The sequence below is a fragment of the Chlorocebus sabaeus genome, chromosome 7 (genome assembly GCF_047675955.1).
Source record: "Chlorocebus sabaeus isolate Y175 chromosome 7, mChlSab1.0.hap1, whole genome shotgun sequence".
Taxonomy (NCBI): domain Eukaryota; kingdom Metazoa; phylum Chordata; class Mammalia; order Primates; family Cercopithecidae; genus Chlorocebus; species Chlorocebus sabaeus.
Genome location: NC_132910.1, coordinates 36,006,297 through 36,028,610, shown reverse-complemented (window position 1 = coordinate 36,028,610; position 22,314 = coordinate 36,006,297). Strand labels below are relative to the sequence as shown.

General features: G+C 38.8%; 1 protein-coding gene across 1 annotated transcript in view; it reads right to left on the bottom strand.

Annotated features, from left to right (window-relative positions):
• The window catches only part of CDS1 (CDP-diacylglycerol synthase 1), a 73,677-nt gene that overhangs the window by 39,187 nt on the left and 12,176 nt on the right, over window positions 1-22,314 (bottom strand). Inside the window, exons 2-3 of the mRNA XM_007999118.3 lie at window positions 13,538-13,665; window positions 6,007-6,103 (exon numbers count right to left, since the gene is read on the bottom strand). Coding sequence (XP_007997309.1) covers window positions 6,007-6,103; window positions 13,538-13,665 — 225 coding nt within the window. The remainder of the gene's footprint in view (window positions 1-6,006; window positions 6,104-13,537; window positions 13,666-22,314) is intronic.

The window sequence follows — 22,314 nt, the reverse complement described above, 5'->3', positions numbered from 1 at the left end:
GGAAATTGAGGGGCTAAGGGATAAAAGGGAACACAAAATAACACCAAGAAAGGCTTGGGAAAGTAGACAGTACGAAAGAATTATACAAATTGTGTCAATTGTCATATTCAACTAAAATCAGAGTTGAGGAGCCAAGTGGAAAAAGCACTCAGGGCACACAGCACCTGCTCCACGAATTATCCAAAGCCCAGCTGCTGAAACAGCTGGCCATACCCTCAGACCAGTTTTACTTAGTGGCTGCTGAAACAACAACGTGCCATGACTCTAAGACTAGTTTTACCTGCCACCACTGTCGCTCATCAGTCAGAGCCTGCCAACTCCCCAAAACTTTACTAGTGCCAGTGGGCTTTCTTTCAAAACAGTATGTAGCATTTCTCTCTTTAATAAAACTCCCAAGCTTCTCTCATTAATAAAACTCCCAACCTTCTCTTTGTTCTTTAGACATACCAAAGACAACCCTGGTCTGGGTGTATGCTCTGAAGTGCAATTCTGTTTTTTAAAAAATATATATATACATTCCCAAATAAAATGCTGTGCATAGAGATTTGTCTGTGTATTGTTATTTAACTTTGACAACGGATTTACTCTGGATGGCTGAGGTATGGACTAGAAGTTCAGATCTGGACATTTTGAGTATGAACTATAGTACCTATGGGTTATCCAAATAAGTGTCTATTTTCACTTTGCAAATCTTTTCTAAGAAAATACTCCTGCATATATAGTTAGAGCATATTTATGTTCTAATATGTTCAGGATAGTGTTATTCACATACACACACACACAAAAAAAAGAACATAACCTGAATGTCTAAAAATAACACAATGATTTGAATAACTTCAAATGATGCACTGAATGAATTCAGATATTCATTCATTTTAAGTGAATAACTGCATGATGAATTACATTCCATCAAGCAGACAATCTAGTAAAGCTAATGATTATAAAGACCACAGAACAACACAAAATTTTTTTTAACAAGTTTATTTTTTTTTAGAGACAGGGTTGTGCCACGTTATCCAGGCTGGACTCAGACTGGAATTTCAGGGCTCAAGTGATCCTCCTGCCTCAGCCTCTCAAATAGCTGAGACTACAGGTGTGTGCCACTGCACCTGTCCACAAAATTTTTGATGTGATATTTAGCTTAAAAAGCAGGATGCACAACGTTAGTCACATTATTATTATGACCATGGTTTTAAAAACACAAATTAAGCAAAAAGTGATGAAATAAAATACACCAAATAACACTACTAATTGCATTTTGGTAGTCAACAACAGGGTTGGAATGATGACTTTTAATTATCTATTTTCCAAAGTAATTTGAACACACTTATACAATTCTCATAATGGGAAAAAGTAAACACACCATTTAAAAGTAAATTACATAGCATGAATTAAAACTTAATGACAACAGTTTCCAAGAAGGCAGGGGGAAAAAACCTCTTTCAATATCTTCTATGTGTTCACATCTGTCTTTAAATCAAAACTTGCTTTAGTAACTCCATCACTTGGAAAGTACGATTCTAAGCCATGAATACAACAATTTAAAAACAACAAAAGCCGGGCGCGGTGGCTCACGCCTGTAATCCCAGCACTTTGGGAGGCCGAGGCGGGCGGATCACAAGGTCAGGAGATCGAGACCATGGTGAAACCCCGTCTCTACTAAAAAAAAAATAGAAAAAATTAGTCGGGCGCAGTGGCGGGCGCCTGTAGTCCCAGCTACTCGGGAGGCTGAGGCAGGAGAATGGCGTGAACCCGGGAGGCGGAGCTTGCAGTGAGCCGAGATTGCGCCATTGCACTCCAGCCTGGGCGACAGAGCGAGACTCCGTCTCAAAAAAAAAAAAAAAAAAAAACAACAAAAGAAGCCTTTTAAGGAACATGGGTATGCATTCCATATTAAAATAGTAGCTGTAATTTCCTAGAAGTTTTGTGTGTTTTTTGAGACAGAGTCTCATGCTGTCTCCCAGGCTGGAGTGCAGTGGCGCCATCTCGGCTCACTGAAACCTCTGCCTCTTGGGTTCAAGTGATTCTCTTGCCTCGGTCACCTGAGTAGCTAGGACTATAGGTGTGCGCTACCACATCCAGCTAATTTTTTGTATTTTGAGTAGAGATTTTGGAAGTGCAAAATTGAGGGTTTCACCATGTTGGCTAGGCTGGTCTTGAACTTCTGACCTCAAGCAATCTGCCCACCTCGCCCTCCCAAAGTGCTGAGATTACAGGTGTGAGTTACTGTGCCTGGCCTCCTAGAAGTTTTTAATGAAACTATATTGAATTAGTCATTTTTGAGTGCTGACATTTAAGGCAACCGCAAGCTAGATACAATGTGTCCTTCTCAAAATATAAATGATCTAGTTAAGAATAGGAATAGAAATAAGGTTTTAAAACACATAAAGTAATATCAATTGAGTACCAACTGTATGTGTGAATCATCCATATCCTCTTAACATAAATATCACATAAACATTATATGTATATATATATGCATGTATGTGTATGTAATAAACTTAAATAACCAATAACAGTTCAAACCTACTTTACTTAGATCTTTAATATTCTTTTTTGCTTTTTTTGAGACAGGATCTCACTCTGTCGCCCAGACTGGAGTGCAGTGGCGCGATCTCTGCTCACTGCAACCTCCACCTCCCAGGATCAAGTGATTCTCCTGCCTCAGCCTCCCAAGTAGCTCAGATTATAGGCACATGCCACTACCAGCCAGCTAATTTTTGTATTTTTAATAGAGACGGGGTTTCACCATTTTGGCCAGGCTGGTCTCGAACTCCCGACCTCAAATGATCCACCTGCTTTGGCCTCCCAAAGTGCTGGGATTACAGGCATGAGCCACTGCACCTGGCCAGATCTTTAATATTCTTATTTTCTTCTTTAATTAAACTCACGAATTGAAGCAAATAACTTGTAATAAGATCATATTTTCCTTTCATAGTAGAAAAAAATTAAAAAACTCAGGTACTGTAGGCACACTTATGGTTCTCTTTAAAAATCAGAATCCAAATGTATGCATGCATGCCTTTAAAACCGTCTTCAATTTTGTCATAAAGAGTGGTTAGAAAATAGTTTTTATCCACAAATTCTTGCTGTAGTTGTTATACTCAACAGTTCAGTTTGGAGAAACATGTAAATCACAGGGGAACCCACCAAACCTGCCTAAGTCAGTGTATCTAGGATATTGGTGGTTTCTGATATCTTAGATCAAAATTTTCTTCTTACTCCTTACTTCTCCCAAATAAATTCTTAATTCTTAATTCCAGATAAATTCTCCCAAAATACTTCTCCTCACTGCTTCCCAAATAAAACTCAAACTTCTTCACATAGTATTGCAAGGCCCTCCAGAATCTGATCTCTAATTATTTTTCGGCCCTGTGCTCAAGGAAGAAGCACCTTTTTCTGTCACCCAGGGAACGCTGTGAGCAAAGGTCCAAGTGGCACTTTTCGCCACTTGGACCTTTGCTCACAGTGCTGCCTCCACCCTGATACACGGCTCAAGGCCATACTCAAAGGTCCCTCCACCCACAAAGCCTTGTGTAACTCCCTGCTCTCACTTGCTCCCTTCTTCCTCGAGCCTGCCCACTCACCACCAGAGCACTGAAAAGTGCTCTGCAGACACTTGCTTCTTAAATGCCCAAGTCCCAGGGCCAGTGGTGGTCATTTTAGTCCTTGGCACGTTCAGCGACAGAAGACTGGGAGCTGGGGGGCCTCTTCCTGGAATCAAACCCAGACAATTGCCCACGCCTGCCCACTTGGCTTTCAAGCTCAGCTTCCTCTGCCCTCACATTAAGTCTATCCTATTTATTATCCATTTTTCCTTTGTGAGAAACAGCACTTTCAGATCTTAGCAAATTAGCAGAAAAAGAAATTAACTTCTTCTCATTTTCATTACTTGATTTCCCCAAGGAAGTGCAAAATTAATGAGAGGACAAGAAGAGAAGTGAAAGAGGCTTCGAGGTGCTTATAAAAGCCACTTTAAGTGGCTTCAAGAGCTGATAGAATTTTTTCATCATGTCTAATTTCACATCAAAACTTATTCTTTTATAAAATAAAAGGAAAACCATATCATATAGCTCATAAGCTTATGAGCTACGAATATAATCGAACATGGAGGGAGACTGGCAAAATGGATTAACACATTTCTAAGCGGGCAAGAGAAACCAGAGATGAAGGAGATGAGAACATAAGAAGAGCCTGGATTAACTGAGAAGGAATGAGAAAAAGTAATAACGATGATAATACTAATAAAGAAGGCCACAGGGCACCCCAGAGAGCAGGCTCTCACTGTGTGCTGTCAAACCATGCTCAGCACTGCCTAAGTGCTTGATGAGTGCACTGAACAAATGCATTTCTCCTTGGTTCCAACACTTGTGGGCTTCGAATGTTTCATGCTTTAAATATCTGGGCTTTTGCACACAGGAATCCTCTGCCTGTGATGGTCCTCCCCCAGACTCCATCCTTTACCTCGCTGATTCCCACTCAGCCTTCAGATCGCAGCCCATGTGCTTGGCACTGTGCCTCTGCAAAGGCTCCCAACTCCGCCTTTGCTCTCTTAGTATTGTTCTTTTTTTCAAATGCTTATTGTAGTTTGTGATTATATATAGTCGTGTGTTGCTTAACAACAGGGGTATGTTCTGAGAAATGCATCGTTAGGCAATTTTGTTGTTGTGCCAACATCATAGAATATACTTACACAAACCTAGATGGTATGGCCTCCTATACATCTAGTCTATATGGTATAGCCTATTGGTCCTAGGCTACAAATTTGTACAACATGTTACTTTACTGAATACAGTTGGCAATTGGAATAAAATCACGAGGCAATAGGAATTTTTTGGCTCCATTATAATCTTATAGGATTTCTATTGTATAGTTGTCCATCACGGACCAAAATGTCGTCAGGTGGCATCTGACTGTAAATAATCAACTCTTTAAAGTGCAGATAGTATGCTCCATGAGGGCAGAGAGAGGTACATTTTTCTCAGTACCACTGTATCATCCATAGAACTAATGTAATGCCTGGCATATAGCAGGCATCTTGGAAGCATTTGTTACGCGAATGAATGAAGGGTTAAAATACTTGTTTGGCTTCCTGACTTGTTGAGCTTCCCACACACACCAAAATCCAAAACTCCCAGAATGGTTTTTCCTTGCCTCTCCAGTGCCCTACAAAGACACCCTCTACACGTACAACTTGCAGATCTTCCAATGGACCGCATCCTCTCACTCCCTCCTTGGCCGGCCCAGGATGTCTCCACTTTGGAATTCCTTTCCCTGTCCAGTATTCAGGAGTATTCGGTACTGTCTCTTCTGGAAGCCCCTCCTCATCTCTCCCTCAGACTGGATTAGGTGCTTTTCTACTGTGCACTCCTAACATGTTCTATCATAGAACTTATCTTGCTTATTTATCATACTTTTATTCATATGGTTACTTGTGTTTCTGCCATTACACTGAGTTCCTTGAAATCAGGGATCTAGCTAATAGTCACATGTTCATGTTACGTGTGTATATTTCTTTTTTTTTTTTTTTTTTTGTGAGATGGTTTCACTCTGTTGCCCAGGCTGGAGTACAGTAGTACAATCACAGCTCACAGCAGCCTCGACCTCCCGGGCTCAAGTGATCCTCCCACTTCAGCCTCCCCAGTAGCTGGGACTACAGCCATGAACCACCACCATCTAGCTTATTTTTTAAAATTTTCTGTAGAGACGAGGTCTCAGGCTCATGTCATATCTTTTATAAAATATGCTTGGCACAATGTCAGACACATAGACATGTACCTGTTACACAAATTTGGTCTCTGCTGAATGAACACATTGAATAGTCATTTTGCAAACAGAAAAGATTAAGTCAGATCATCGTGAAATAAGAGACGCTTAAAGGAACTAAATATGCTACGACTGAGTGTTGAATTAACTTATTTGTTATGATATGCTCAAATTACTTCAGTCATATATAAATGTTGAAAAACAAAGCAAGAGACACTCAGGGAAAAGTCAAACACTTACAAGAAGCATCAGCATGAAGGATCCCATATAGATGATCAGGAAAAACAACGAGATCATAGTTAGAGTGAGAATTCCACGTATCCACCAGTTTTTCCACCTACAAAGAAAACGGAAAGTTAGTATTTAATGTGTTCTTAAGGTTTTTTTTTGTGGTTTCAGTATTGATTTGCCAGATTCATGAATTTTCCTTAACTGTAAGATTCCACTACTTCACTTTATATAATAACAAACAACAAAAACAAAAACCAAGTAGCATTCATGCACCCCACCACCACCACAAGCCTCACACTTCACCCCCAGTGTGCCATACAAATATCACTCCTTGTGTGACCATGTCATATAAACTACTGGCAGCCTTGTATGAAAATCCAGAGTAATTCAAATACATGGATAGTGATTTCTGAATGCTCTTATACACAAATGATGACATCTATATTTAGAATTGTTGCTGTTTTTCTTTAGGACTTTTCTGATTTTTATTCAACTGGTAGCACTTAAATTATGTTACAAGAGATTTTGATTCAACTTAAAGTCCAGTAACATATATGCAGTGTATTCTAAGCACAAGTCCTCACTCCCTTTTTTATAAAAATAGAGACAGGGTCTCACTATCTTGCTCAGGCTGGTCTCTAACTCCTGGGCTCAAGTGATCTTCCTGCCTTGGCCTCCCAAAGTGCTGGGATTTCAGGTGTGAGCCACCATGCCCAGCCCTCATTCTCTTCTTAGGACAGAAATATTAGCTGCCTTCATAAGATATAGAATCACTTCAGCCCTGGAGTTTGAGACCAGCCTGGGCAACATGGTAAAAACCGAGCTCTACAAAAAAAGCAAAAATCAGCTGGGCGTGGTGGTACTCGCCTGCCTGTGGTCCCAGCTACTGAGGGGCAGTGGCAGTGGGGAGGGGGAGAGGAGGCAGGGCATGTCGGGGCTGAGGTGGGAAGAATACTTGAGCACAGGAGGTCAAGGCTGCAGTGAGCCATGATTGTGCCACTGCACTCCTGCCCGGGTGGCAGAGCAAGATACTGTCTCTTAAAAAAAAAAAAAAAAGATTACATTCCTTGCTTTCAACCACTCTCCAATATAATTTAAACACTTCCAACAAACACTCTTTTCAAATACTCCTTTTATCATATCATTTCTGCACACAGGATCTAAAATAGCAACATACCAACAACATATATTTTTTTCCAGTTTCCAATTTCTTCATAAGGTAGTCAAATTGCACTCATTCAACTTTATTTCCCTTATTAACAAACTATGTAGACATAAACTTCTCATGAGAGCTTGAGCATGGGGCAGAACTGAAAATGAGTGTAGAGTCAAAAATGCTATGGCTGAAAGGCTCCATGTAGTTGTACAGATACAACTGTTTGCGGATTAATGGATGGATTAGGAAACTGGGCTAGGTCACAAATCTAGTCAGAGGTAAATAAAGGACAACAAGCCAAGGCAAAATCCTGTCTCTATAAAAAATACAAAAATTAACCAGGCATGGTGGCTCACGCCTGTAGTCCCAGTTACTTGGGTGGCTGAGGTAGGAGGATTGCTTGAGCCTGAGAGGTAGAGGTTGCACGGAGTTGAGACTGCACCACTGCACTCCAGTCTAGGCAATAGGGGAAAACCCTGTTTAAAAAAAAAGTAAGGGGAGGGCATAAACCTTGACCAAGCGATTTCCCTTTAGGACTTTATCCTAAAGAAATAATTAATGGATGTTAAACCAAAGTGAGCTACAAAGAAAAATGTTTAATGTAGAGGTATTTTTAATTGTGAACATTTAGTAATAAACTAAATGCCCAGCAATAGGTGGTCAGTTGGATAAACTAGACTACAGCCATACAACAAAATATGTCATAGATATTAAAAATGTTTCTGAAATATATTTAGGATCCTACATAAAATGTTGTTCCTAATAACACTATGGAATGAAAATGAAAACAGTAAGGTAGAAAACAGTACAATCTCATTTTTGCCTTACACACATCCATACACACACACACACACACACACACACACATACAGCACCAAAAAAAAAGCCTCAAAGAGTAAACACCAAAGTATTCTAAATATTAATGTCTTGGTAGGAGAATTACAGGATTTTTTTCCCCACAAGTAATGTACATTTCTTATGTAATTACTAGTTTTAATCCTATGTATCTACAAATTCTAAGTCTTTGCAGGACAATCTCTTTTCTTTTTTTTATTATTATTATTATACCTTAAGTTCTAGGGTACATGTGCACAACGTGAAGGTTTGTTACATATGTATACATGTGCCATGTTGATGTGCTACACCCGTTAACTAGTCATTTACATTAGGTATATCTCCTACTGCTATCCCCTCCCTGACACCCCCCACCCCACGCAGACCCCAGTTTGTGATGTTCCCCACCGTGTCCAAGTGTTCTCGTTGTTCAATTCCCACCTATGAGTGAGAACATGTGGTGTTTGGCTTTCTGTCCTTGTGATATTTTGCTCAGAATGATGGTTTCTAGCTTCATCCATGTCCCTAAAAAGGACATGAACTCATCCTTTTTTGTGGCTGCATAGTATTCCATGGTGTATATGTGCCACATTTTCTTAATCCAGTCTATCATTGATGGACATTTGGGTTGGTTCCACGTCTTTGCTATTGTGATCAGTGCCTCAATAAACATACATATGCATGTGTCTTTATAGCAGCATGATTTATAATCCTTTGGGTATATGCCCAGTAATGGGATGGCTGGGTCAAATGGTATTTCTAGTTCTAGATCCTTGAGGAATTGCCACACTGTCTTCCACAATGGTTGAACTAGTTTACAGTCCCACCAACAGTGTAAAACTGTTCCTATTTCTCCACATCCTCTCCAGCACCTGCTGTTTCCTGACTTTTTAATGATTGCCATGCTAACTGGTGTGAGATAGTTCATTGTGGTTTTGATTTGCATTTCTCTGATGGCCAGTGATGATGAGCATCATTTCATGTGTCTGTTGGTTGCATAAATGTCTTCTTTTGAAAAGTGTCTGTTCATATTCTTTGCCCAGTTTTTGATGGGGTTGTTTGATTTTCTTCTTGTAAATGTGTTTAAGCTCTTTGTAGATTCTGGATATTAGCCCTTTGTCAGATGGGTAGATTGTAAAAATGTACTCCCATTGTGTAGGTTGCCTGTTCACTCTGATGGTAGTTTCTTTTGCTATGCAGAAGTTCTTTAGTTTAATTAGATCCCATTTGTCAATTTTGGCTTTTGTTGCCATTGCTTTCGGTGTTTTACTCATGAAGTCCTTGCCCATGTCTATGTCCTGAATGGTATTGCCTAGGTTTTCTTCTAGGGTTTTTATGGTTTTAGGTTTAACATTTAAGTCTTCAACCATCTTGAATTAATTTTTGTATAAGGTGTAAAGAAGGGATCCAGTTTCAGCTTTTTACATATGGCTAGCCAGTTTTCCCAGCACCATTTATCAAATAGGGAATCCTTTCCCCATTTCTTGTTTTTGTCACGCTTGTCAAAGATCAGATGGTTGTAGATGTGTGGTATTATTTCCAAGGGCTCTATTCAGTTCCACTGGTCTATATTTCTGTTTTGGTACCAGTACCATGCTGTTTTGGTTACTGTAGCCTTGTAGTAGAGTTTGAAGTCAGGTAGTGTGATGCCTCCAGCTTTGTTCTTTTGGCTTCAGACTGTCTTGGCAATGTGGGCTCTTTTTGGTTCCATATGAGCTTTAAAGTAGTTTTTTTCAATTCTGTGAAGGAAGTCATTGGTAGCTTAATGGGGATGGCATTGAATCTATAAATTACCTTGGGCAGTATGGCCATTTTCACAATATTGATTCTTCCTATTAATAAGCATGGAATGTTCTTCCATGTGTTTGTGTCCTCTTTTATTTCATTGAGCAGTGGTTTGTAGTTCTCCATAAAGAGGTCCTTCACATCCCTTGTAAGTTGGATTCCTATGTATTTTATTCTCTTTGAAGCAATGGGAGTTCACTCATGATTTGGCTGTTTGTCTGTTATTGGTGTACAGGAATGCTTGTGATTTCTGCACATTGATTTTGTATCCTGAGACTTTGATGAAGTTGCTTGTCAGCTTAAGGAGATTTTGGGCTGAGACGATGGGGTTTTCTAAATATACAATCATGTCATCTGAAAACAGGGACAATTTGATTTCCTCTTTTCCTAATTGAATACCCTTTATTTCTTTCTCTTGCCTGATTGCCCTAGCCAGAACTTCCAACACTATGTTGAATAGGAGTGGTGAGAGAGGGCATCCCTGTCTTGTGCCAGTTTTCAAAGGGAATTTTTCCAGTTTTTGCCCATTTGGTATGATATTGGCTGTGGGTTTGTCATAAATAGCTCTTATTATTTTGAGATACATCCCATCAATACCAAGTTTATTGAGCGTTTTTAGCATGAAGGGCTGTTGAATTTTGTCAAAGGCCTTTTCTGCATCTATTGAGATAATCATGTGGTTTTTGTCTTTGGTTCTGTTTATATGCTGGATTACGTTTATTGATTTGCATATGTTGAACCAGCCTTGCACCCCAGGGATGAAGCCCACTTGATCATGGTGGATAAGCTTTTTGATGTGCTGCTGGATTCAGTTTGCCAGTATTTTATTGAGGATCTTTGCATTGATGTTCATCAGGGATACTGGTCTAAAATTCTCTTTTTTTGTTGTGTCTCTGCCAGGCTTTGGTATCAGGATAATGTTGGCCTCATAAAATGAATTAGGGAGGATTCCCTCTTTTTCTATTGATTGGAGTAGTTTCAGAAATAATGGTACCAGCAACTCCTTATACCTCTGGTAGAATTCGGCTGTGAATCCTTCTGGTCCTGGACTTTTTTTGGTTGGTAGGCTATTAATTATTGCTTCAATTTCAGAAACTGTTATTGGTCTATTCAGGGATTCAATTTCTTCCTGGTTTAGACTTCGGAGGGTGTATGTGTCCAGGAATGTATCCATTTCTTCTACATTTTCTGTTTTATTTGCATAGAGGTGTTTATAGTATTCTCTGATGGTAGTTTGTATTTCTGTGGGATCAGTGGTGATATCCCCTTTATCATTTTTTATTGCGTCTATTTGATTCTTCTCTCTTTTCTTCTTTATTAGTCTTGCTAGCTCAAAAAACCAGCTCCTGGATTCATTGATTTTTTGAAGGGTTTTTTGTGTCTCTATTTCCTTCAATTCTGCTCTGATCTTAGTTATTTCTTGCCTTCTGCTAGCTTTTGAATGTGTTTGCTCTTGCTTCCCTAGTTCTTTTAATTGTGATGTCAGGGTGTCAATTTTAGATCTTTCCTGCTTTCTCTTGTGGGCATTTAGTGGTATAAATTTCCCTCAACACACTGCTTTTAATGTGTCCCAGAGATTCTGGTATGTTGTGTTTTTGTTCTCACTGGTTTCAAAGAACATCTGTCTTTGTTCTCATTGGTTTCAAAGAACATCTTTATTTCTGCCTTCATTTCGTTATGTACCCAGTAGTCATTCAGGAGCAGGTTGTTCAGTTTCCATGCAGTTGAGCGGTTTTGAGTGAGTTTCTTAATCCTGAGTTCTACTTTGATTGCACTATGGTCTGAGAGACAGTTTGTTATAATTTCTGTTCTTGTACATTTGCTAAGGAGTGCTTTACTTCCAACTATGTAGTCAATTTTGGAAGAAGTGTGATGTGGTGCTAAGAAGAATGTATATTCTGTTGATTTGGGGTGGAGAGTTCTGTAGATGTCTATTAGGTCTGCTTGGTGCAGAGCTGAGTTCAATTCCTAGATATCCTTATTAACTATCAAGACAGTCTGTTTTCAATATTAGACTAAAAACAGGATAAAAATGTATAAAACAGATTACATGTAAAACATTCTTGTAATCTTTGTAGAAAAGTTTCTTGAGAAGATTGAAACCATTATACTGTCTATTGTTCATGTTCTAAAACCAATGCACTCATAAATAGTATAGATAAGAACACAGGCATTGAAGCCACAGTACTTAGGTTCAGAATGTGGTTCCATAACTTACTAGCTACATGAACCTTGATATATAGTATCTGTCTATGTTTCCACATTTATATACTTGTGTTATGAGGTTGCCGTGAGAGTATTAGTTAACACATGTAAAGTGCCTGAAGCAATGCTAGTACATAGTAAATGCTAAATAAATATTAGCTGCTAGTATTTGCTATTGTTACTTTATATCAGAAAAAAAAAACTTCATGATTAAGGAAGATCTTATGAATGACACATACAAATCTGGCATCATTCTTATAGAACATCAACTACACAAAATTTCAGGTCTGAGATAGATTTGATGAGATTTTAACACAAAGTTACATCTGTGAATTGGGTCATGAAAACAACTGGGAACAAGAACTATTAAAATAATCATGCTTTTAATAGCAGATCAAATATATGTTCTATTGGTCAAAAAGTATGAAAATGTTGCTTTTAACCAATCTATTCTAATATAGTTATCCCTTACAAAGTAAAAAAAAGAAAAATTCATATTACATTTACTAGATACAACTAAACTAGTGGTTTTCAGACTGCAGGCTATGACCCAAGGGTAGTAAAATCCATTGAGTAAGTTACATGTAGCATTTTTTGTTCAATAACATAGAACAGCATCAAACAGAAAAGAAATCAGAGGGTATCACAGTAATGGGAAGAACTGTTTCATAACATTTTTGCAGCAGTTAAAATATACATTTGTGTGTCTTGGAATGTGGTATACAACGTATCTCTCACTGTGTCATAGTGTCAAAAAGTTGGGGAAACATTGTTCTTTCTATACCAATGTGTAACATTTCATACATTAATCTGGACAAAAGCTCAGGTTTATTTTGCTTTTATAAATTTTATAATTCATATTACTAAAGTATACAATGAAGGGTAATATAATTAGCTGAAATTTTGTGGTCATTAAACATTTTTAAATGTTGCACAAATATAAAATAGTAATGGGTTGTGGAGTTTTAGACAATAATCTTAAACTCAGTTAAAAGAAAAAAAAAAATACTGGTCTGGTGCCAGGGCTTACACCTGTAATCCCAGCACTTTGGGTGGCCAAAGTGGGAAGACTGCTCGAGCCCAGGAATTCAAGACCAGCCTGGGCAATGTGGTGAAACCCCATCTTATTTAAAAAAGAAAGAAAGAAAAGAAAAAAGAAAAAAATACCTATTTCTGTCTGGCATTTGAAAAATAGGGAACAGAGACTATGGAATTTTCTTTATTAGGTGTTCTAATACCAGAAAAAGCAACGTGACGTGGGAAATAGATCATAGACTTCAGAATCTGACAGCCCAGGGCAAGAATCCCCGGTCTGTATCTTACTAGCTCTGTAGCCTTCAACAATTAACCTCTCAGCCTTGGTTTTCTTGTACTTCACAAGGTTTTAAGGGTGGATACACATTAAATACATAGAACTATACCTCATATATTAGGTGGCCTCTTTGACCACCTAATACCATACCTGGAAAACTTACAAAAAGCCAAATTTCTTACATGGACAAGGATAACCTCAAAGCCTATCTTGTGCACTAAGATATACTCATCTTCATCCAATCATACCTGGAAGATAAACCAGATAGAGCTTTCTTGAGAATCTCAGGGGTTCTATCTGAGGATGCTGGAATTTCCGGAATATCAGAATCTGTTCTGGAATCCAAATCTCCATATCTGTCATCAATATCTGTTTCCTAAAATTAAAAAGACAAATCACTTTGCAAAATCATGTTTAGAAAAGCACATGCTTGCCAATACATTCATTTATTGCTCAGTGTGTCACATCTCAGTTACATAATCTGAAACAATTATTACATAATCTGAAACAAAGAAACAATTATTAATTTATCTTGAGTATCTTAGCACTGTTATACTTCTTTGTTAGGAAAGTTTATCTTTGCTAAAATCTACTATTAATAATATGAAGGATAACTTTAAACAAAAGAAGCTCCCATATTTTCTAAATCAGAAGTATATCCCTAAAATCAGATACGTATTGTTTTGCCACTTACCTGGGAGATCCCGGTGTTAGTTCCATGTAGATTCTGATCGGCTGTTAAGAGTCCCTTTTTAAATTTGATTTCAATTAAAGCATCAACAATAAGAGTAATATCTTACATGAGTATAGCATTTCACATATATTTTTAAACATTTCAACTTCCATCATTTTTATTAGATCCTTGAGAGAGAATCCCAATTGAAGCAGGTCAAATGGACCTCATCTCTATTTTACTGGTAGGTAAATTATGATCAACAGCATTTGGTGATGAGGTTTTTAAAGAAGTTATTTAAAACACAATCTGACTACTGAGTGCATGTACAGGAGCTACGTGAGGATGCTGGAGATGGCAGGGAGCTCTAGGCCTTTAGACAAAGGCAGTCACTGCAGAATTTCCAGGGATAGGGTGGTCAATGCAGTTTTCAAAACAGAAATGTCATCTAATGCTCAGTTTTAAAGTTGCTCATTCTGCCATAAGTCTCCACTGCCATGTTCTTTCCTCTTCTACAACCTCTCCCCCCTCAGGCCCTACCCAATCCATCCTATCTTGGCAACCTTCAGTTATGAGTGGTAAACACACAGACACCTTGGGAGAATGGCTTACAGAGGAAACTGGAGTGAGGGCGTTGAACTGGGATAGAGGAAAAAGAATATTCCCTGGAGGCAAATACAAATAGACAGAGCACTGAGCAGGATATAGAGCCTGAAATAATCCTAGGAATAAAAGCGCCCAACAATTCAGAATGTTGAGGATGTGCAATCCAAACTCAGCCCTTATTAGCTCCAAAACATCGGCAAATGTTATCGCCCCTTTGAACTGTTTCTTCATCCCTAAAATGAAGCATTTAGTACAGTGCCAAGGACTTAGTAAATTCAAATAAGCAGTAAGATAATATTATGATTGAATTGAGTCTTCTAATTCCTCATTAGGAGGCTCACCAAATATAATGTTAGCCCTTTGGGAGTATTTTCAGTTTTCATAAAGCACTAATAAACTTTAGTTTACTCACTTTTTAAGTATACAATTACGAAATTAAATGTGTCAATGTACCCTAAATGACAAATGAGAAATAGAAATGTCAGATTCCCACTGTGACACCAAGAGTCAGTTGGCCCCGAAGCTGCTTAAATACAGAGAGATGGTAACTAATAAACAACCAGACAGAACATCCCCTCAGAAAATGGCAGGCCACCTGCTGTCAGTCTGATAAGCCACAGAGCTTGGACATCTGGAACAAGGGAAACACATCAGTTTTGTTTTGCTTTATTTTTTCCCTTTCCCTGCCATTTTTTTTTTCACCTTTAATAACCCAGAGTATTGACAGGGGTGGTGTGAGGGGTAGTGGGGATGTGACTAATGGAAGTGGTTCTCTAGGGCAGTATCACTATCCTACAAAAAGAGCATAAGACTAGGAATCAGGAGTTACCAGCCCTAATTCTACCTCTGCCCTAACTAGCAGCGAGACAAATGGCAAATCACTTAATCTGAAGGGAACTCAGGCCTTGTTTCCTTATTTATAAAATACTAAAACCATTCAGACTAGCATTCAAATTGTGCTCCTCAAAATACTAAAGTTCTCTGCAAGCCACTTTAAAGCCCACTTGCCAATAATGGTGATGTGCTGCAACCCTCCCCTCCCCACCCTCAACAAGGCTGTCCTGCTTTTATTTACATTATTTAAGCTTCTGGTTTCTATTTTATACCCTTTAGAGAAACACAAAATAAAAACTTAAATTGAACTAGGAGTCTATTTCATTCTAGTAAGTAAAGAATACAAGATAATTTCCAAATAGTGGCATTTTGGAGCAATGTTACTCAATTATGAGAATGAGTAACAGGGGCCCTTGTTTTACTGTATTTAATGTATAGACTTTGTTACAAAGATGCCAGACTTGAAAAGGAAAATAAGAGTGTGAATAGAGGTCAGGGAAAAGAAGGAAGTACTATAATACTTTTAACGATCAAATAGAGCTATGCAGCATTGTGCACGTTGAATGAAGGTATTTATTTTATTTATTTATTTATTTGAGATGGAGTCTCACTCTGCCACCCAGACTGGAGTGCAGTGGTACAATCTCAGCTCACTGCAGCCTCCACCTCCCAGGTTCCAGCGATTCTCCTGCCTCAGCCTCCCGTGTAGCTGGGATTACAGGTAAGCCCCACCAGACCCAGCTCATTTTTGTATTTTTAGTAGAGATGAGGTTTCGCCATGTTGGCCAGGCTAGTCTCGAACTCCTGACCTCGGGTGATCCACCCACCTCGACCTCCCAAAGTGCTGGGATTACAGGGGTGAGCCACCATACCTGAATGAAGGTATTTAAAATGTTTACAAGAACCTAAAAATTCATAGCTGCTTCTTCTCAAGCTCATAATTTAAAGATAATGATCTTCAACTTTCTATCTTGGGCCTGTGTTCTCCCACCACCATGTGATCTCTCATGGACCCTGTACACCGATGACTCCCTGTAAACTTATGTCTCCAGCTTCCAACATGCCATCTCCAGGTGGTTTTCCACTGGCATCATCTGAAATTCAACATAAGCAATGGACTTCTCTCTCTTCCACATCAAAATGCTGCCTCCTCCTATAATTCCTTCTTTGGAGAAGATACCACCACCAATCCAGTTCACCAATTACTCAGGTCAGAAACTTAGGCATCACCTTAACACTTGACAGCTGCCTCCTTTAACCAACACATTCAGTCGGCACCAAGTCTGTCATTTGTCTTTCCCTCCATTTCTTTTTCTTTTGCCTTTTTTTTTTTTTTTTTTTAATTTTTTATTTTGAGACAGGGTCTTACTCTGTCACCCAGGATGGAGTGCAGTGGCGTGATCTTGGCTCATGGCAACTTCAGACTCCTGGGCTCAAGCCATTCTCCCACCTTAGCCTCCTGAGTAGCTGGGACTAAAGGCATGCACCACCACACCTGGCTAATTTTTTTGGCATTCTTCATAGAAATGGTGTATCACCATGTTTCTCAGGCTGGTCTTGAACTCCTGGGCTCAAGCAATCCACCTGCCTTGACCTCCCAAAGTGCTGGGATTACAGGTGTGAGCCACTGTGCCCAGCCTCCCTTCATTTCCATTCTCATTCACTGCTGCAAGCCTTGCTGAACATCACCTTCTTCTGTAAACATCTCATAAGGCTTTATTTGAGAAAATTTTCTAAAATTTCCATGAAAATGCAACGAACATAGAAGAGCCAAACAAGTTTGGAAAAAAAATAAAGTTGAAGGACTTATATTACCTGTTTTCGAGCGTTCTTATAAAGCTACTGTAATCAAGACAATGTGGTACTGACATAACAGACAAAATGATCAATGGAAAAGAATAGTCCAGAAATAAAACTACATACATATGGTCAATGGATTAACAACAAAGTTGCAAAGGTAACTCAACAGACGGTACTGACACAATTTTAACGAAGAACCTTGATCCATACCTCACACCACAGATAAAAATTAAATCAAAACAGATCACAGACATTTATATAAAGCTATAAATCTTCCATAAACTTTCTGAGACCTTGGTTAGGCAAAGATTTCTTAGTATGATAACAAAATTATTATCCACCAAAAAAACGATAAATATAACTTCATCAAAATTAGAATTTTCTTTTTTCCAAAGACACTGTTAAGAGAATGAGAAGACAAGTCACAGAATTAAAGACATTTTCAAGCCACATATCTAATAAAGGACTTGTAATCTGGAATACATGACGAACTCTCAAAATTCGACAAAGAACAACTCAATAAATGAACAAAATATTTGGGCAGACATTTCAGGGGTAATACACAGATGGTAAATAAATACATGAAAATATGTTCAACATTATTAGTCATTAAGGGAATGCAAGTCAAAATCACAATGTGATTCTACTATACATCTATTAGAATGGATAAAATTTTAAAACTGAACACAGCAAGTTTTGGAGAAAATGTGGAGGAACTGAAAGGCTTGCACACTGCTGGTGAGAAAGTAAAATAGTACGACCACTTTGGAAAACAGTATCACAGTTTTTGAAAAAATTACATATACAACCAACAACTGAACCGGCCATTTCACTCCTAGGTATTCATCCAAGATAATGGAAGTGTAGATACAAGCAGAGACTTGTGCACAAATGTTCATGGTAGCTTTACTTGCAATAGCTCCAAACTAGGGACAACTCAAATAGCCAACAGGGAAATTGACAAATTATGTTACTTCCATACAGTGGAATATTCTCTTGTGATAAAAATAAGTGAGCAATTGATACATGGATGAATCTCAAAATAATTATGCTGAGTAAAAGGTGCCAGACAAAATGTACATAAAATATGTATATATATGTATACATGTATATGTACATATATACACACATGTATTACATTATTCCATTCATATAAAATTCCAGAAAATGCAAACTCATCTATGGTGCCAGAAAGCAGATTAGTAGGTGTCTAGGGATGAAAGAACTACAAAAAGGGGAAAACTTTTAGTGGTGATAGATTAGCTCATTATCTTGACTGTATGATGGCTTCATAGTCATAGGCATATATATATACATATATATGTCAAAATTTGCCAAATTATATTTGGTATGGACTGAATGTTTTTGTCCCTGCCAAAAAACAAATTATACAATGAAGTGCAACTTTCCAATGTAATGTTATCTGGAGGTAACCTTTGTAAGATTATGAAGTCAATTAGGGTGGAGACTCATGAATGGGTTTAGTGCCCTTATGAAGAGGCACAAGAGATAATCTCTCTACCACGTGAGGACACAGCAAGGTGTCAGTTTGCAAAGGGCTCTCAGCAGGAACCAAATTGGCCAGCATGTTGATCTTGAACGATCAGCCTCCAGATTTATAAGAAATAAATTCCTGTTGTTTAGGCTATAGTATTTTCGTTATAACATCTTGAGCTAAGATAGCACTTTAAGTGTGTTCAATTTAGTGAATGTCATTTATAGTTCATGGGGACCCTTAAGGAGCAGTCCAGGAAAGAGAACTGAGGTGCTTTCCAATACTGGGGACAGAAAGGACACGAACAAGGACATGGGGCTCAGGGAACAAAGGATACAGTTCATCAAGAGGATGATTCCATCATTACACACTGTACACAGGCTTCAAGATATGACACTGTACTCCATAAATATGTACAACTATTATGTCAGTTAAAGTAAAAAATAGCTGGGTGCAGTGGCAAGCAGCTATTTCCAGCTATTCAGGAAGCTGAGGTAGGAGGGCCTCTTGAACCCAGGAGTTAGAAACCACCCTGGGCAACAGAGCAAGATCCCACCTCAAAACAAATTAAAATAAGAATCAAAATTTTAAAAATAGATGATGGCTCCAAAAGGAAGTCTCTAAACAAATGAAGGTAAAGTAGCGGTTTAAAAATAAAACAAAGGATAATATATTAATCACTTATACTTTTCGTCTCTTTTACAACTGGCCCCTTAAAAAGTGAGTTAGAAAACCAGGGTCAGCTCTTCCGTCAAGGGTCCCTTGATGTGCACTCTGATCCTTGCAGCTCAGTTCAGCATTAAGATTTGCAATTAAGCCAAAGGAAACCCACAGAGACATAGAGCTCCACACCTGAAAGGAGGCAGCCTTTTAAAAATCTTGAAACTGAACAGTTTTACTTGAAAGAACATGAGGCTGTGTTCCTGATTTCAGCATTTTCTGTATGTTTCTTCATGGTTTTCATATAAGTATGGATTTCTTCTCTTTCTCCCAGGAGTGGAAGTGAAGAGAAGGAACTGCTTTCTATCTGTGCTGGGGAGAAGGACTAAACTGATTTACTTCCTAGTGAGTCAGCAGTTTGGTGAACCAAGAGTGAGGAGGCTCAAGACCTCTATAAAGATAGAGAATGGTCAAGGGACTTAGTAACACTGTTTTGTTTCTTTCGAGACAGGGTCACCCAGGTTGGAGTGCAGTGCACTATCACGGCTCACTATAACCTCACCCTCCCAGGCTCAAGTGATCCTCTCACCTCAGCCACCCAAGTAGCTGGGACTACAGCTGGAGCCACCACACCCGGCTAATTTTTTGTTATTTTTTGTAGGGACAGGGTCTCCCTATGTTGCCCAGGCTGGTCTCAAGCGATCCTCCCACCTTGGCCTCTCAAAATGCTGGGATTACAGGTGTGAGCCATTGCTCCCATAACACTGTATTTTATAGACAGAAATCTGGTTACCTCATTCATCAGCTCTGTGGTCCTATCCTACACTAATTAATTATAATTGATAAAACCTCCTTATTTGTTTAAATTTGAACTGCAAAGGGAAAAACTGGTCCCCAAATCTTTCTCTGCAGCCCTGTTCTATTCCCCACTGAAGGAAGGAGATGACTGGTTGGTTCAGAGCACCACCTTAGTAATCCAATCAGGACTTACACTTTGTGGTGGATCCCAATGCCTGGATAAGAGAAAAACAAATGTGTCTCAGCATAACATAAAATGCCTGAGTAAAACGCAAATCTGATTACATCATCCACCTACCTCCTCATCACAGGGTATAAACCCAGCCTCCTCTTACTCTCCAGCCAGGGCTTTGGCCACACCCACCCAGCCACTCCAGGATCTGCAAAATTAAAGTTTCTGCGCTCCCCAGAGTGTGAACAGTCTTAGCCTCTCAATATTGTGCTACAGTATTCCTCTATTTATAACTTATGCTCTTCCGCTTTGAGCCTCGCTTTGCCTGACTGGTGCCTATTTATCTTTAAGGTATTGACCTAGATGTAATTTCTAGAATAATCTTCTTCAGGGAGCCTGTCATGGGCAAAATATGCTTCCCTCCCCACTCCCCCCACCAAGATATTCATGTCTTAATCCCAGAACATGTGAAGATGTTGATACAATGCAAAGGAAAATTAAGGAAGTGGACAGGATTAAGTTTGCTAATCAACTGATCCGAGGTGGTGAGCTTATCCTGGATTATACAGGTGAGTCTAATATAATCACAAGGGTCCTTATAAGTGGAAGACTGGAGGGTCAGAGTCAGAGAAGAGATGACAGAAGCAGAGGTACAGTGATGCTGGTTTTGAGCAAGGAGTCAGGGGCCACCAGCCAAGGTATGCAGTTAGCCTCTAGAAGCTAGAAAGGGCAAGGAAACAGATTTTCCCCTACAGCCTGCAGAAGGAACACGGTCCTACTAGGACATCTTCACTTTAGCCTAGGGATAGCCATTTTGGATTTCTGACCTCCAGAACCGTAAGGTAAGGTTATATTGTTTTAAGACACTAAGTTTCTAGGGATTTGTTTTAGCAGCAATCAGAAGCTAATGCAGCTCCTCAGCCCATTTTGTGCAGCTCTTTGCATGCCAACATTTGTATGACATGTTTTGATTGCCTGTTCACCCAGCAGTCTCACCTACCATGGCCATTCCTGCAACCAGGAGCTTGGTGAGTATGTGCTGAAGGAACTATGGCTGTCATCTCTCCATCCCCAAATGGAATCGGGCCAAGTCTTCCAAGCTACAATATTACTGCTCTGTTTTTTGCAATTCCTAAGATGCTATCTACAATATTCAAATCTTACTTAATTTTAAGGCCCATTTTAAGACTTTCCTAAATGTTTGGCTCCTTCTGATCTTTCTCCAGTGATAGCCCATTCTATTATACATTAAGATCATACTACTTTGTATGGTTTCATGTATGTAAGTCTTAAATTCCAAATGAAGAATAAAGATCACTAGAAGAAAAAAAAATCCATGGAATTACACAAAAGAACGGAGAAAATTAAGGAGTTTCACTCAAAATCTGAAAGATTACTGTCATCCCAAACTTGTTTTTTACCTGGGATCTTATTAATGATTGGTCCTCACAGGTATATCACTTTTTCAGGGCTAAGATAAATAATGCCTCCAGCTTTTCTACCTTGCATTTATTTAGAGCAAAAAACAAGGACGGTTGGCCCCCTCACATTTGTGGGTTCCATATTCATGAATTTAACCAGCCTCAGATGAAAAATATTCAAAGAGAAAAAAAAGATGGTTGCATCTATATTAAACATGTAGAGTTTTTTTCTTGTCATTATTCTGTAAACAATACAGCATACTATATTGTACAACGACAGTATGTAACTATTTATGTAGAATTTACATCATATTAGGTATTATAAATAATTGAGAAATAAAAATAAAAGCCCAAGCCCCCCAACTGACTGAACAAACCCCTTCTTGGCCAAAGGGACACCAGAGAAACTTCAGAAACTGAGTTCCAGCCATGATGGGACAGGAGGTTGGACATGCCTCAGTATGCCCCTTCCTCATTAACCTTTAGCCAGAATTCTTTACGAAGAAGTAAGCAGAAACCAGGTCTAGAAAACAAGAACAGAGTACCCTTTCTTTTATCACCTTTAG